This window comes from Acomys russatus, chromosome 5 (genome assembly GCF_903995435.1).
Source record: "Acomys russatus chromosome 5, mAcoRus1.1, whole genome shotgun sequence".
NCBI lineage: Eukaryota > Metazoa > Chordata > Mammalia > Rodentia > Muridae > Acomys > Acomys russatus.
In genome coordinates, this window is record NC_067141.1 from 23,832,252 (window position 1) to 23,848,763 (window position 16,512).

The 16,512-nt window shown below is 48.4% G+C and overlaps 1 protein-coding gene across 1 annotated transcript in view; it reads right to left on the minus strand.

Annotated features, from left to right (window-relative positions):
* Positions 1 to 7,145, minus strand: part of Cars1 (cysteinyl-tRNA synthetase 1) — a 54,686-nt gene extending 47,541 nt beyond the window's left edge. The window contains exon 1 of the mRNA XM_051145726.1: positions 7,019 to 7,145. Coding sequence (XP_051001683.1) covers positions 7,019 to 7,043 — 25 coding nt within the window. The 5' untranslated portion in view covers positions 7,044 to 7,145. The remainder of the gene's footprint in view (positions 1 to 7,018) is intronic.
* Between the last annotated feature and the right edge of the window lie 9,367 nt (positions 7,146 to 16,512).

Sequence of the window (16,512 nt, forward strand, 5' to 3'; positions counted from 1 at the left end):
CTCCACAGGAAGGTCCGAGTGCCGTCAGGCAGAAAAGTAAGAAGTGTGGGCCGAGGTCCATATCACAAGATCTCTAGTCCAGCCAGGCTTGTGGGAAAGGAGATTTTTTTCAGCAATAAAGTTTACTGCACTTTTAGCTGGGCTGCTGGCACCAGGGCAGGTGGCAGCAGGGGACTCGGTGCTCCAAAAACGGAGCTTGGCCTGACTCAGGTGAGTCAGGAGGCCGCTTCAGAAACAGCTGGCACGGGGAGCTCAGGGCTCTGAGACCAAGTCAGGTGGTGGCAGAGGCTGAACCTGACTCAGATGAATGGGGCACAGCTGCTTCAGGAACAGCCAGCAGCTCACTCCCGCAGACGGGCACTGTGGTGGGTGGAGTGCTGTGTAAGACAGCAGCCAACTGCTGGAAGAGCTTTAGTGGTGACCTCGGCGGTGGTTCTGCAGTGACTACTTGGCTGGCAGTCAAGTCCAGTGGTCCAGTAATGAATTCTTTGGGAAGAAGAGAGGCCCTTTCCCCCTCCTCCCCGACCCCTACACCCTCAGTACTACCACTCAGAATAAACAGCCAGTCTCAGACGTCCTTTTGGTGAAACAGATGGTGCTCACCCCTTTATTTCATGTGAAACAGGGACTTCTAAATCTTGAGCAGTAGGGAAGGGCTCTGAGGATAAATGTGTCTCATTGGCTGGGACTTAAGATGCTGGCAACGCTCGCTCTACTTACAAGAAAGCTAACAGGAGACAAGCCAATGTGACTGACCACCTGTAGCCACCTAGGGATTGTATCATGTGCTCCTGAGGCAGGCACAGAAACAGGAGAGAGCTTTGTCCCACACCTTCCGTTCTCAGGATGAGATTTTAAATCTCAAGTCTGAAGTTTCCAGGGTTTGAGCATGCTCTGTCTCATCAGTTCCATGCCAGTTCCTCTGGAGGCGAAGTCCAAAAGCCCCACAGGACTCGCCCTTTCTCCCTGCACACTGCCTCCTCCTCTCGTTGCCTGCTGCTCCCCAGTCATAGTGTGCTTTGCTCATCACTGTGTCTTCAGCATCTAGAACTCAGTTTGGACTTTTTCAGATACTTGGCGAAGCTGTGAGGCCATGACTGGCAGAGGGCTGGCACTTCAGCTATGGCTTTGGGGCTCACTGGGCCTTTCCCAGGAAGGACCCCAACCTAGAGCCAGCACTGGGAATGACTAGGCTTCACCGCCATGGATGGCTTGGCTGGAAACTACTACCCAAATACACAGCGATCCAAGAACAAAAAAGGCACCCTTCGCTCAGACCTGCCAACTGCCGGACAATAGAAAGACTCTGTCCCTGCAAAGGTGTCAGGGGAATCTGGGACTCCCAAGGACCAATTCTTCCAGCTCCTCCCCCCAATGTCAGTTTCCCTTCCTTCTTGAAGCATGTGGCTCTCAGGACCCAGTTGTGGGCTTTCAAGAACAGCTCCTTGTTCCAGCCCCTCGGGCACAGGTAAAGGTGCTGGATCTGTGCCTACTGCTCTATGAGAAGAGGGCCGTCCACATGCATTCGCGTGATTCTGCCTCCAGGCCACGTGGGTGAGATTAACAGGATATCTCTCCCCAGATGAAGAGGCTAGCCAGGGAGGAAAGCAGCTCCCTGAGCACCACTGAGCCAAGCCTAGGAAACCCCAGACACTGACCCCTTCCATGCTTTCATCGCTCCTGTTGTCTACTCTAGACACCCACCAGGTCCCCTAATGATACAAGCACCAGCCTCACACAACTACGATGCCAGTGTAGGGGAATAGCAGTGGGAAGGACGGGCTGCAGGGCACTCTGGGAGAAGGGCCTAGCCTGCAGGCTAAGCACCTGCAAGAGGGAACCACACTTAATAACACCCGCCTTGTAAAGGCTCAGAGTACTAAGTGCAATTACACTTACAGAATGCTTTATAAACCTCTGGCAAACAGCCAGCACCCTGCTTGCTGCTGTCATTACTGTAATTGCTCCTGCATGGCGATGACTGTAATCACTGAAGTACTCCAGAGGCTCCCTGGAGGAATGTGCCAGACTACAGGATCCCAAAGGCTCTGTGTAGAGCAGCCCAGACAACTGCGTGAGAGCAAAGCCTGGCCTGGTGAGCTGGGTTAACTGAGAACTCATAGGTGGTCCAACTGTGGCTGTGCAGACACTCCTGGAGGAAATGCCTAGAACAGGTCAGCTTCCTCAGAGTAGCTGGTTGAGCCATTCTCCAAGCGTTCGTTGCTTGGCAACAGAAGAACTCCTTCCAGGCCCATTCTGTAAACTTGATGCCACCAAGACCCATCACACATTATACCCAAAATACTGTCTCCACAGAAGGGTTAGATCACTGCCAGGCAGATCTGCAGCTCATCCCCTGAACATACAAAGAGCAGAGCTCTCTGATGGTGGGCCTATCCCAGAGGTGGACAGTAACTGACACAGCTTATGGAGTCTTTGCCAGACAGCCACGGAGACTGCACAGTGTGCACTAGCATTCAACACAGTGAGGAAGCAAACTCGCGTCAGATGACCCACAGTCCTAATACGAGGAAGGACAGGTGGGCAGCACCCCACCTGGCTCTTTCCACCAGCATCCCTACCTGCTCTCGGCACCTGTCCCTGTCCCCTTTCAGGGACACTGGAAGAAAGCATTCTTGGAGCAGCTCCCTGAGCTCCCCCAGGGTAAGCCTCGACTTGACTGGGGACATCATCATCATTGGCTCTTGACCCTCTATGTGCTACTATCACCACTATTGCTAAGGGCCCCTCAAAGCCCTCACCTTGCAGATGTCTCATCAGTACCCATACCTGCAGGTTGCTCCCTCTCAGCAAAAGCACCCCTCAGTCCCCTTCAGCAGCTCCTGCTTCTCTTTAGCCCATGTGCTTCCCTACTGCTCCCTTCTGTTAGCACCCACTACTGCCACCAGGAGCACCAAGACGCTGGAGAACACTCATATTCCCCAGAGGCTGCTGCCATAAATGGCATCCTAGGAACACCAGGCCACAGATGAGCAACTATCTGCACCCTTCAAAAAGGTCCATTTTTATCTGCTCTTCTACTCTCCTGTACTTGACAACTGGAGCCAATCAGGTCACTCAAAGAGAATCTGCAAAAAAGTTGCTGTGTGATGGCTGAAGTCCCAGCATCGAGGGATACCTGGCCCTGCCTCTAGCTGTGACTCTAGCAGGCTCACTGCACTTCTCTGGTTCGCAGGGTGCTCGTGTGCACAGACAGGAAGGGTCACAAGAAGCAGATGCTGTTACAGTTGAGCTGGGACTTGTGCTCAAACAGGCTACATGTGATAGCTATGATTATGAAAGCTGTCTGGTTAAACAATGGGAAAAATCAGGTGTCTGAGATGAGCTCCACCCACCAGAGGTCCTGAAATAAGTCTGCCCCACTGTGCCCCACATCACCCAGAGCTTGGGCTATTGTTTGAGGAAACAGGAAGGAAAAAGCAGCCACTCAAATGCCCTCAAGTCACAACTAAAGACCATCTCTGAACTGTGGGTTTCCAGTTCCTGAGTGGTTTTATGTTGTTTGGGAGACAGGATCTCATGTAGTCCAGGCTAGTCTCAAACTGGTAATCCTCCTGCCTCATCTCCCAGAGTGTAAGAATTACTGGTATGCACTCACACACAGCTTTGTTGGGTTTGTTGAAAGTGACCATCTTCCCCGAGGTGGTTTTTTTTTTTCTTTATTTCTTTCTTGTTTGTTTGAGACAAAGTTTCACTATGTATCCATGAGTGGCCTAGAGCTTGCTATGTAGACCAGGCTGGTCTTGGATTCCCAGAGACGCCCTGACTTCTGCTTCTGGAGCGCTAGAATTACAAATGACAGGCACATGATGGCACCACACCCACCACTGCCTATTCCTGGACATTCGTGGAGGCTCTGACTGTTGGACCATCTTCCCTCAGGACCTGTACATCTCCCTTGTGATCTCCGTGGAGCTCTTATTTTTGGTCTCGTTTCTCTTGCTTCTAATTTGGGGCTCACGGGCCCTGAGGGCTGGATTCCATAAGCATCATGGTGGAGAGCATGGCAGCAGGCAGGCACTAGAGCAGTAGCTGAGAGCTCACATCTTGACACATAAGGAAGAGGCGGAAACAGCTAATAATGGCAGAGGCCTTCTGAAACTTCAAAGCCCACTCCTCAGTGCCACACTTCTCCCCCTCTTAAGGACACCTCTTAATTCTTCCCCTACACTTCTGTCAACTAGGGACCAAGCATTCAAATACAGGAGCCCATGAAGGCCATTTTCATTTAAACCACACCACATGTACATTTTTATTTAGAAGTCAAAGAGGAGTGGTGAGCGCGCTGACACCAGCCTGTAACGCCAACACTCGGAAGGCAACGGCAAGCGATCGCTGTGAGTTTGAGGCCAGCCTGGTCTACAAAGCGAGTGCAGGACAGCCACGGCTACACAGAGAACCCCTGTCTGGAAAAAAACAAAAACAAAACAAACAAACAAACAAACAAACAAACAAACCTGTTGCCAGGTGTGGTGGCGCATGCCTCTAATCCCAGCACTTGGGAGGCAGAAGCAGGCAGATCGCTGTGAGTTCGAGGCCAGCCTGGTCTACAAAGGGAGTCCAGGACAGCCAAGGCTACACAGAGAAACTGTGTCTCAAAAAAAAAAACCAAAACAACAACAACAAAAAACCCAACCTGTCATCCCTGCACATGAGGAGACAGGGGGATTAGGAATTCAAGGTCGTTTATCAGATGAAGACCAGCCTTGTCTATATGAAACCCTGTCTCAAATAAATAGATATAGATTAAATGAAACAAATATGAATGAATTAATGAATGCCACAGAGTCTCTTTTGTTTGTTTGTTTTTTTGTGTTTTGAGAAAAGGTTTCTCTGTGTAGCCTTAGTTGTCCTGGACTCACTTTGTAGACCAGGCTGGCCTTGAACTCAGAGCGATCCACCTGCCTCTGCCTCCTGAGTGCTGGAGTTAAAGGTGTGCGCCATTACACCTGGCTTAAATCTTATTCTTGACAGACCCGGCTCCTACACATCAGGCACCATCCTGAGTTCTTCCTATGAATGCATTCTATGCCTACACCACCCTCAGAGGGAGGAACCATTTCCTGTGTTGTTGTGAATATGGGCACATGTGTGATCCCAGACCTGTTGGGCAGCTCAGGGTGGAGCTGCTAGCCATGCTGTGCTCCAGGAGTCTAGACGCTGCTCTGAGTGGTGGAAACAGCTGGAGTCCAGGCATGCCAGTTGAGTGCAATGCTGGAATACAAAGGTAGGTACCACTGTCACTAGGCACAGGCTGAGCAGCTCTGTCATCTGGGTGCTCCACATCACTGGGTACGTGAGTGGTCGGAACCACCTACCTAGAACTCAGGGAGGCTACAGGAACAACAGAGCACCACAGGATGTCAGAGAGATCATGGTATACCCTACACTGGAGGCAGGCAACGGAGAGGTCAGGACTCACATCTAATTTATGCCTGCATCATGGAGCCTAAAGCCGACACCAAGCATTCTGCCTCTGAAAGCTTGCTTCAGGCGTCTTTTCTTTCTAGAACCCACTTCCTGGAAAGACAATGAGAAAAGACCCTGCTCTTCAGAGATCTGCCAAGGCCCAGATCTACCCCTGGGTGACATAAGTGACTGCCTCTTGAGAGAACCTCCCAATTGGCAATAAATTAGACAGTGATGCTCTGACTGGACAAGTCCCTGTGGTGACTGCTGGCCACACTGGAGATTAAAGCCTTCATAAAACCCCAAGCTCTTTCATGTATGTGTACTTCCTCTGCCCTACTTCCCTAAGTACCAACCTTAGGTGCCCTTCCACCCACCTGCTTGGGCAGAAGACCAAAACAATCTTTGGGCCTTTGCCTAACCCCCAAAGTCCAGCCAGGGCCGGGGGTGGGGGGCCGTGAGGTCTCATCTAGGCACCAGCTGGAGACAGGCTATTTGATACAGGACCATCTCTCCCACTGCTGAGTACTAAGGAGACTTTAGCCTTAAGCTAATAAAGAAATTGTGTCAGGTGTGGTGGCACACGCCTTTAACCCCAGCACTCGGGAGGCAGAGGCAGGCAGATCTCTGTGAGTTCGAGGCCAGCCTGGTCTACTACAGAGCAAGTCCAGGACAGCCAACGCTACACAGAGAAACCCTGTCTCAAAAAACAAAAACAAAAAAAATAAATTGACGCTGAGGAAGGGATGAGCTTATAAAACAGGAGTCAGGTCCCCACCAAGCAGGTACTCTAGCCTCAGGGAGTCACAGCAGTCACACACCCTGCCCCAGGTCCTGGCCTGCCACTATCCACTAAGATGCTGGCCATCCCAGGGCTTTGGTCTGGCACTGGCCACTTGGGCAATGGCTGTCCCCACAGTCACCCCGACGCCCTGGACTGGCCACTTGAGGACCCATCACTCCAGATAACCCCAGATCCCTGGCTTACCACTGCCCATTGCAGCCCCCGCCAAATCCAGATCCCTAGCCTGCTACTGCTCACTTGGACGTCACGGTTTCCTGAGCCATGACCTAGCCACTGCCCAACCAAGTGTGCTTCACCCTTTAGAGCCCTAGTCGGTTACTTCCCACCCAGGGATCCTCTGCCCAACAGCCTTGGCCTGCCACTGCCCATCTGGGCCAACGCTATCCTCAAGTCTCTCGTCTGGGCACTGCCCACTTAGGCCATTGCTGTCCTCACAGCCTCTCCTGGCACAGCCCTCTCTAGCCAATGTGTCTCTCCATAGCCCCGGCCTAAGCACTGACTCCTTGGGCCATGCTGTTCTTACAGTCCTGGCATGGCACTGCCCAACTCGGGCCATTGCTGTCCCCACAGCCCTGGCCAGGACACTGCTTCCTTGGGCCATGCTATCCCCAGGCCTCCGCGCCCCAGCTTCGCTTGGAACTGCCCACTCGGGCCACTGCTGTTCCCACAGCACCGACCTGGGCACTGCCTCCTTAGGCCATGCTGCCCCCATAGCCCCAGCCTGGTACTGCCTACTAGGGGCCATGCTGTCCCACAGCCCCGCAGTTATCCCGCAAAACTCACCCTGCTCCGCGGAGGAACCTGCCATCCCGACCCGCGGCTGCCGCCACAGACGATTTCCAGAATCTGATGCAACCAGGACGTCGGAAGTCCCGCCCTACCAGCCGTCTTCCGGGCACGTCTCGTAGCTAGGCAACCGCGACTCTGACGCCTGCGTGGGGCGTGATCGGCGAATACTTTGGTTCACGAGGCCGTGGTACCTGTCTCTGGGCTCTCAGACCCGGGCCAATTCAGGAAAAGGGATAAGAGGGGAGGGGCGAGAGGCGGGGCGCAGCTAGGGGATGGGAGGGGCGTTGAGCTGGGAAGACCGGCAGGTGAGCGGACCAGAGGGTAAGGAATGCAAGGGAAGGAGGTGGGCAAGGGTATCAGGGAGTGGAGGGGAGGGGCGAAGAAGAAGTCACTCTCTGAGAGACTCCCCAAAAGGCCACAAGCCAGGAAACAGGACCCTCCCTGTTACACAATTTTCTAAACTCATTTCTTTCCTGTTTGTACGACGTCATCCCAAGACACACCACCAGAGGGCGGGTTGTGAGAAGAAATGAGAAGGTTTTTCGAGACAGGAGTGCCCTGGATCTCTCTTTGTAGACCAGGCTAACCTTGAACTCACAGCCTGCCTCTGCCTCCCGAGTGCTGGGATTAAAGGCATACGCCACTACGCCCCGCTTTTTTGTTGTTGTTGTTGTTTAAAGACTTATTTATTTATCATTTATATAGTGTTCTGTCTGCATGTGTATCTGCACGCCAGAAGAGGGCACAAGGTCTCACTATAGATGGCTATGTAGCTGCTGGGATTTGAGCTCGGGACCTCTGGAAGAACAGCCAGTGTTCTTAACCTCTCAGCCATCTCTCTAGCCCAAAAAAGCATTATTTTAAAAACATAAGCAACTACATAGAGAGACCCTGTCTCAAAATAACACATATTTCAAAAGAACTCTGTTTTAAAGTTGGAGAAACGGTTCTGTGGTTAAGGGCACTGCTGCTCTTCTGGAAGACCCGGGTTTGATTCTAGCACTCTCACAACTGCTGATAACCAGTTGTAACTCCAGTTCTAGGGGATCTTAATGTTCTTTTGGCCTTCATGGGCGTTGCATACGTGTGGTGCAAAAACATACATGCAGGCAATACATAAATAGTGAAATGAAAATAAGTCTATAAAACATCATGTGTCGGGGCTCAAGAGATGGCTCAGAGGTTAAGGACACTGCTCTTCCAGAGGTCCAGAGTTCAATTTCCAGCAACCACATGGTGGCTCATAACCATCTACAATGTGATCTGATGCCCTCTTCTGGCCTGCAGGTGTACATGCAGGCAGAACACTATACATAATAAATAGATAAATAAATACATCTCTCTCTTTTTTTTTTAAATCATGTGTCTGGCCACCAGACCTTAATCCTAGCAACTCAGAAGGGAGAAGCAGGCAGTTCTCAGTGAGTTCCAGGCCAGCCATGGCCACATAATGAGACCTTGTCTCAATATAAATAAATAAAACAACTGTTATATGGCAATATAAATACATAGTAAATCACTCAGAACGTATATTGTTAACTTTTACAACTTTCTCAAAGATATCATCTATTTTTAGTACTATTACTTTGTTTGTTTGTTTATTTGTTTATTTATTTTGGTTTTTTGAGACACAGTTTCTTCATGTAGCCCTGGCTGACCTGGACTCCCTTTGTAGACCAGGCTGGCCTTGAACTCACAGCAATCCACCTGCCTCTGCCTCCCTAGTGCTGGGATTAAAGTGCAATCCCATGCGCTTTCTTTCTTTTCTTTTTCTTAAAGATTTATTTATTACTTACACAGTATTCTGCCCACAACAAGAAAGCACCAGATCTCATTACAGGTGGATGTGAGCCACCATGTGGTTGCTGGGAATTGAACTCGGGACCTTTGGAAGAGCAGGCAGTGCTCTTAATCTCTGAACCATCTCTCCAGCCCCCTACTTTATTTTCTTAAAAAAAATTTTTTTTAGATTTATTTTTATTTTGTGTATAGATGTTTGTGCAGCGCCTGAGGAGGCCTGAAGAGGGCAACAGACCCTCCAGAACTGGAAGGGGAGGTACAATGACAGTGAGCTGCCATGTTGAGTACTGAGAACCAAAGATTGGTCCACTGGAAGAGTAGCCAGGCTCTCAACTGCTGAGCTATGTCTCCAGCCCTACAGCACCAGTGCTTTAAGTACTTAAAAAACAAACACACAAACAAAAAACAGAGTGTAACAGGGCTCCAGACGTTAGCACAACTGACTCCATGATGGAGCTATCATTCAGGCTGTAAACTCAGCATGTAGACAGTACCACCTGCAATCCCAGAGACTGAGGTAGAGGCTCATGCATTTAAGGTCATCCTCAGTTATAAGTGATTTTGGTGCCATTTGGGACCACATGAGACCCTGTCTTTTAAAAAATTACTGAAATTATCAAGGCACATATTGCTAAATTATACAACTTTGGGTCTTGGTGGCATACCTCTTTATTTATGTTTTTATTTACTTAGGTCTTTCAAGACAGGGTTTCTCTGTGTAGCCTTGGCTCTCCTGGACTCACTCTGTAGACGAAGCTGGCCTTGAACTCACAGAGATCTGCCTGCCTCTGCCTCCCAACTGCTGGGATTAAATGCGTGTGCCACCACCCCCGCCCCCCCCCCTACCCCCGGCCCATGCCTGTACTCCCAGCAGTTGGGAAGCAGAGGCAGGCAGACCCCTATAAACTGGAGGCCAGCCTGGTCTACAGAATGAGTTCCAGGGCAGCCAGGGCTACTCAGAAACTCTGTCTTGATAAACAAACATACAAAAACCAACTTTGGGGGGAAGAATATCATGTGTATAATACTATAAGAAATATTTAATATCAGTCTTTTCTGTTAAACAGTGTAAAACTAAAACTTTTGTTTAGGACAAGGAATTCGAATCTTTTTATCTCCCTCACCATGTAAAAATATCCTTATACAAATGTTGTAATTCCTCTACACACATACATAGGCACAGTTGCAGTCTTGGGATGTAAGTGTATTAAGTGGCTGATTCTTTACCAATTTCCCTCATTTCCTTAACACCTTTAATTTTTTTTTATTAATTTTACCTGTGTGGTTGTTTTGCCTGTGTGTGTATATGCCTAGTACCACAGAGGTCAGAAGAGGGAATCAGAACCCAGGTCCTCTGCAAGAGCAACAAGTGCTCTCAACCTCTTAACCAGTGAGCCAACTCTATAGCCTAATTTTGCACCTTAACATCCCCACTCTCCACCCCCAAAAGCCGGGCGTGGCAGCACACACCTTTAATCCCAGCACTCAGGAGGCAGAGGCAGGTGGATTTCTATGAGTTCGAGGCCAGCCTGGTTTCCAAAGTGAGTCCAGGATAGCCAGGGCTATTATACAGAGAAACCCTGTCTTGAAATACAAAAACAACAAACAAACAAACAAACAAACAAACAAAAAAACAAAACCAAATCAAATGAACAAACAAAAAAACCCGGATAGCCAGTCATGCAGGCTCATGCCTTTAATCCCAGCACTCAGGCACTGAGACAGGTGGATCACTATGAGTTTGAGGCTGCACAGAGAAACCCTACCTTGAAAAATCAACACCCACCCCAAAATAAAAAACAAAAAACAAAAAAACAGACAATGGGAAAAAAGACACCTGTGTTAGGATAAAAACAGGGTAAATAAATGTCTTGTCGATTTCTCTTCTGCCTTTGTGTGCCTGAGGGTCAGAAGTAAAGTTTTGCATTGTCAAGACACTTTCATTGAAGTACTGGTCTATTTTTAATCCTGAACATTTTTCTAACAGTACCAATAATTTAAAAAACTTAAAGCATGAAGCTAAAGATGGTATCCCACACCTGTAATCCCAGCACTTTGGAGGCTGAGGCAGGAGAATGACTTGCTCTACAGGCAGCCTGTAAAACTTTTATCAAGGACAAATTAAATTCAAGGGCAACCTGTGATCAGTTAATTTTCCCTTGGTGTTCACAAGTCTCTTCTGAATGCAACAGGGTAGTCTGATATCCTAAAAGAAATGCCCTTTACTGGGCCTTTTTGGGGAAGTATGGTCACAAGGTGAAGGGCCAGAGTAAGTCCCATTTGCAGATATGTAACGCATTTTTGTTACAATTAAATTGTATCTGTTCCGCCTAGGAAGCCAATGACACAAAGATACTGAAACAGAGTTCAGAGTTGCAAGCACTACACTGGGCAGAATCTAAACTGCTACTAATCTAACAATAAACTAAAATACACTACTCAAATCCTCACAACCTGCGTATATCCCAAGCAGTTCTCTGGAGACTTCTCTCCTCCAACTGTCCTGTCAACTGTCAACTCCTGGCTACTGCCCCTCTCCAGGAAGTCCCACCTTCTACTGCCTATCCTTCTGCCCAGCTGATTGGCTAAACAGTGCTTTATTGACAGTTGTTACATCCACTCAATACATCCCTCCTCCACACATTTTACTCCACTGTTCAGCTCATGATGCTGAAATCTCAGTATCAGCCCCTTGGCCCCTCCCAAGGATTTGAGATGGACCCTGACTCAATGGGGGAATGAGAGGTCCAAACTTACTCTATTTTAAAATGAGGCCCCCATATGTGGCCTAAGTCTTGGTTTCCCAGAAGCTGCAGCCTGTCTTAGAAAAGCCTAGGGAAAAAGGGCAACCAATCATCAACTGCCTCAACTCTGGCCTAGGGCTAAACTAGAAAAGAGGTGACAGGTCCTTCCCAAAGGAACCAATCAGGAATGTACAAGTACCTCTTACCATGAGCCTGACCACATCCTGTTAAAGGTTATCTACCCCTTACTGGAATTGCCCTTTTTGGCTTTAAAAGAAGCTGGCAAGCTCCATTGCAGGTCACCATTTTGTATGAATGGACAAGCCCAGCATGCTGGCTGTTTTCTGCAAAATAAACGCTCTTTGCTTTTGCATACTATTTGACTCTGGCATCTTCCTTCAGCAATTCTCAGACCCCTTTTGCCATCTAATGCTCTAAATAAGGCCTAACAATCCCAGTAACCCAGTGACCCCACTCAGCCCTTTAATATGCGAAACTAAGTAAAGCTCTCTTTTCCATGTATAAGGAACCCAGAGAGTTCGCGTCTCTCTGCGCACAGCTTTGCTCTTCCAGGTATTCCAAGTTTTAGCTTTCATTGTGCCGGCTGTCACAGATGACTGTATGTTTGAGGCATGAACTACACATAGCCAGCCTGGGCTAAGGGTAAGGTCATGTATGAAAAACCAACACACCAGAGGCTGGAACAATGACTCAGCAATTAAGAGCATATGCAGATCTTTCATCAGAGGACCAGAGAGTTCTGTTCCAGGCTCACAGTTTCCTTTTAACTCCAGTTTACAGGACAGCCAACTCCTCTAGCCTCCAAGGGCACCTGCACTCATATGTTTATGCCCACAGGGATACACACACACACACACACATTCTCTCTCTCTCTCTCTCTCTCTCTCTCTCTCTCTCTCTCTCTCTCTCTCATTAAGATATATAATATTGGGGGGCTGGAGAGATGGCTTAGAGGTTAAGAGCAGTGACTGCTCTTCCAGAGGTCCTGAGTTCAAATCCAGAAACCACATAGTGGCTCACAACCACCTATAATGTGATCTGATGCCTTCTTCTGGCCTGCAAAAAGCAGTCTGAGAAAGCCATAAGGAGCAAGCCAGTAGGCAGCACTCCTCTACGGCGTCTGCATCAGTTCCAGCCTCCGGGTTCCTGTTTGAGTCCCTGCCCTGACTTTACCCCATGGTGAACTCTAAGGGGTAAGATGAAACAAACTCTTTCTCTCCGGGCTGCTTTTGGTCTTGGTGTCCATCACAGAGATAGAAACTTAAACACAACACATCCATCCATATCAACTAAGATATAGTTTAATTTAAAGAATTAACCATTACGTTATGTAAAGAAAAAAGAAATAATCAAAATGCCTACTGCCATATTGTTCAGTGCACCATGTTGGTAGCATTAATACTTCAAAAAGCTCAAAGCAGTCTTGGTGACTGTCACCATCCCTAGAAAAAGCTCCTGGGGTGGATGCAAAAACACAGTTCTCAAAGGGAATCACAAATAGTTTATTCTGGAGCCAAGTCTGAGTGATTGTGGCCCAGAATTTAAGTACCCCTAATTCTATGGTTCCATGGAGTTTTGTAGAACCAAACAAAAATGTATAAAGTAAGGCATTCTTCAGACACATTAGTGGAAGAGTTAAGTGTCACAGCACAGTGGCAATCTCAGCTGTGGCTTCAGGTATATGACAGCATTCACAGTCCCTGGATTGGTAGAGAATAGAATTCTGTCAAGTGAATATAGTGCCATAGTTCTTGTTTTTTCCCTGTCAACACCAGGGCTGACAGAGTAACAATCTGCTTGAGGTAAGAGGAAAATTTGGCTCAACACAACTTAGCCTGTGATGGCTCAAACCTCTGGAGTCTGACTCCAGCACTTTAGCCATATTTACTTTCAGCACAGTTAAAAAAAAAAAAAAAAAACAAAAAACATGAGACAGGGTTTTTCTGTGTAGCTTTGGCTGTCTTGGACTTGCCTTGTAGACCAGGCTGGCCTCAAGCTGAGTGAATGAATGAATGAATTCCAGGATATCCAGGGCTACACAGAGAAACCAAAAAACAAACAAACAAGATGGGCTCTGTTGACTCAGAAACAATGTTCGAGATGCAGGTCTAAGGAGAAAGAGTGTGGGATAAACAAACAAACAAACAAACAAACAAAAATCTGTGGGAGTCAAGAGTGGCCTGGCTCCACAGATAGCACAGAGGTCGCCTAGGCTATTGTAATGTACAAGTGACATCTCCTATAAGGAGGGCTTTTATTGAGAAACCATGCTCAAGAAAATGGCCTAGGGAGGAGGTGTCTGGGACAAACATACTAATAGTTGGGGAGATTCAAGTGTGGCCTGTGCCTACAAATAGCACAGATCCCCAGGCTGTTAGCTGCACCCATTCCCAGCCTGCCTAGTAGAAAACAAGTTATACACCTCCACCCCCCTCCCCCCCCACGCCCCGAGGAGATGATCCTGCATGGTTTAACATTCCTTGTTTCTGGAGTGCTTCCCTGTGAGCACAAGGGCCTCATGCCCTGTTAGGTCTGACCCAGAGGGAGGCAAGAAATTGTTATGTAGTAGGTTAGAAGGGCCTAGCTATACCTCTCCACATCGTTACAATTTTAATCAATTAACCTATGTAGACATGGCTTCCTCTGAGGAATGCTCATTCACGCCTGCTCACTGTAGTTTGAGAGGAATCAAATCTAAGGCTACTTCTTACAGACGCCTGAGGGATGGATAGTCTAAAAGCACAGACACTGTTCCCAGTGCCCGGTGTGGGACAGTCCAGAGTTGTTCAGGCAGGCCTGCCAGAGGTCTTTGTTGTGAGCTTACATGTATGAAAGACCACCTTGTCTGGGCCACACCCCGATGTAGACAGAAGGGGTGTGGTGGGCTCAATGGACAACATTTGGGTCCTCCCATCCTTGGCTCCTAGGAAGATATTCTTCTGAGCACCATGAGACCGTGAGCCCAGCTAACAAGTTTAGAGCACAAAGCCTCATGTCTCTGAGGCCACAGCAAACTCAAGAGGGAAGCCCCCTGGCTGAACCCAGAACAGCTAAGCTTTACACAAGAGAAGGGCACATCACGTATCTGGGGTTCCCAGGGTGTGCCGTGGGATGGGTGTCAGCTCCAAAATCAGCAGGGCTACTTGGAATGTCTCGGTCCTGTACCAAAAGACCCTTGACTCCAGCTTGAAGGCCCAGGAAACACAATCTTTGGCAGCAGCCAAATTGTCACAGTTTGCAAACACATGTAGAATTATTCGTTTCCAGGAGGCCAGCCTTAGGTTTAGAAACAGCACTACTGAGCTTGCCATGTTCTTCGCTTCCTTGGCTTCCATGCAGAAATCTCAATGTCCTTAAATCCAGTGAGCTTCAGGAACGCCATCTGTTTACATTTTAGAACTTCATAGCATGCTGGAGTCTGGGGGAAAAAAAACCCACACACTCACACACATACTCATACAAAACCAAGAGTCTATTTACATTTCTAGAATGTTCTGGAGGAAAGCATTTCTGTGACTCTGGTTCTCAGGATATGAGAGGCTCTTTGTGTCCCCAGGTAATCCCCAGTGGAAAGGAGACCTAGGTTGGGCAGGGCCAGCCAAGACTGTCACTAATTTATCACTTAGATGGTAGAAAGCAACCAGGCCATGCATGGCTTCAGTCTTCCTTCCGGAAGGAACTCCTGGCCTCTTCTAGGAAGGCCAGAGGCTCAGGATGAACAGTTTGTGGAGGCTGGCCCTGTCCTTCCTTACTCTGCTGAGGCCTCCAGGATTCAGGGCAGTGCCTAGCAAGGTAACCAGAGGCATGCTGAGGGGAAGGGATGCCGTACATCTGGGAGGCCAGTCAGGGAGATCTACACCCTGTGATGTCAGGGCCTGAGCAGATCCTAGGACAAGCCTGTCGTGGGGTTACCCATGGCTTCCAAAAGATAACCCCATGTCCTGACCTGTTGCCTGCAACTAGGATCATAATTGGATAGGTTCTTATAGGTTAGGACACATGCTAAGAGCTGGTCATGCAGTGAGGGGGGCCATCTGAAGATGGTGGCAGACTAGTTTAAGCAGCCTCAAGACAAAGCCTGACAGTTCCCAGAAGCTGGAAAGTCTACTGAGAGACCTAGCTTTAGTCACACCTTAGGCTTAGACATGTAACCACTAGAATGGTGGCAAGATAGTACATTCCTGACGGGCTGACCCCACTTTGTAGTCATTTGTTACAAGAGCTCAAGGCACTCTTATCTTTAGAAAGGTAGGACACTTCCTTTTGATTTTCTGCACCTCAGTTTCTACTCTGTGTCTAAACCACTAAAACTTCAGTTTCTTCCCAGAGCAGACCTCGGCTCTCATAAAGAGAACACAAACGCCATAGCCCAAACCGAAGCCCAGGATGCAGGTAGGGAGGCTTAGGCTGCCACACCTTCTGGCTTTCTGGGACCTAACAAGACCTGAACACACAGCAATGGGATGGTCAGGAGCTGCCATCATGGATTTCTAGGAAATGGCATAGCACCCACAAAGCTGGGTGTGGGGGTACTTAAGGTAGAGGGAGGAGGGTCAGGAGCTCTTCTTGGTCAGGTTCAGTGTTAAAGGCACTGGCTGTTTGTGCAAGGATTCTGGCCTTAGTTTCCAGCATCCACAGGGTGGCTCAGTAACTCTAGTTCCAAGAGATCCAGGTACTGCATATACACAGCATGTATAGGTAAAAACGACAATAACAACAAAAAAAGCACATACTTTAATTTTTAAAAAACTTTTAAGCTGGACATGGTGGCGCACACCTTTAATCCCAGCACTTGGGAGGCAGAGGCACGTGGATCACTGTGAGTTCGAGGCCAGCCTGATCTACAAAGCAAATCTAGGACAGCCAAGGCTACACAGAGAAACCCTGTCTCAAAAAAAAAAAAAAAAAAAAAAAACCAAAAAC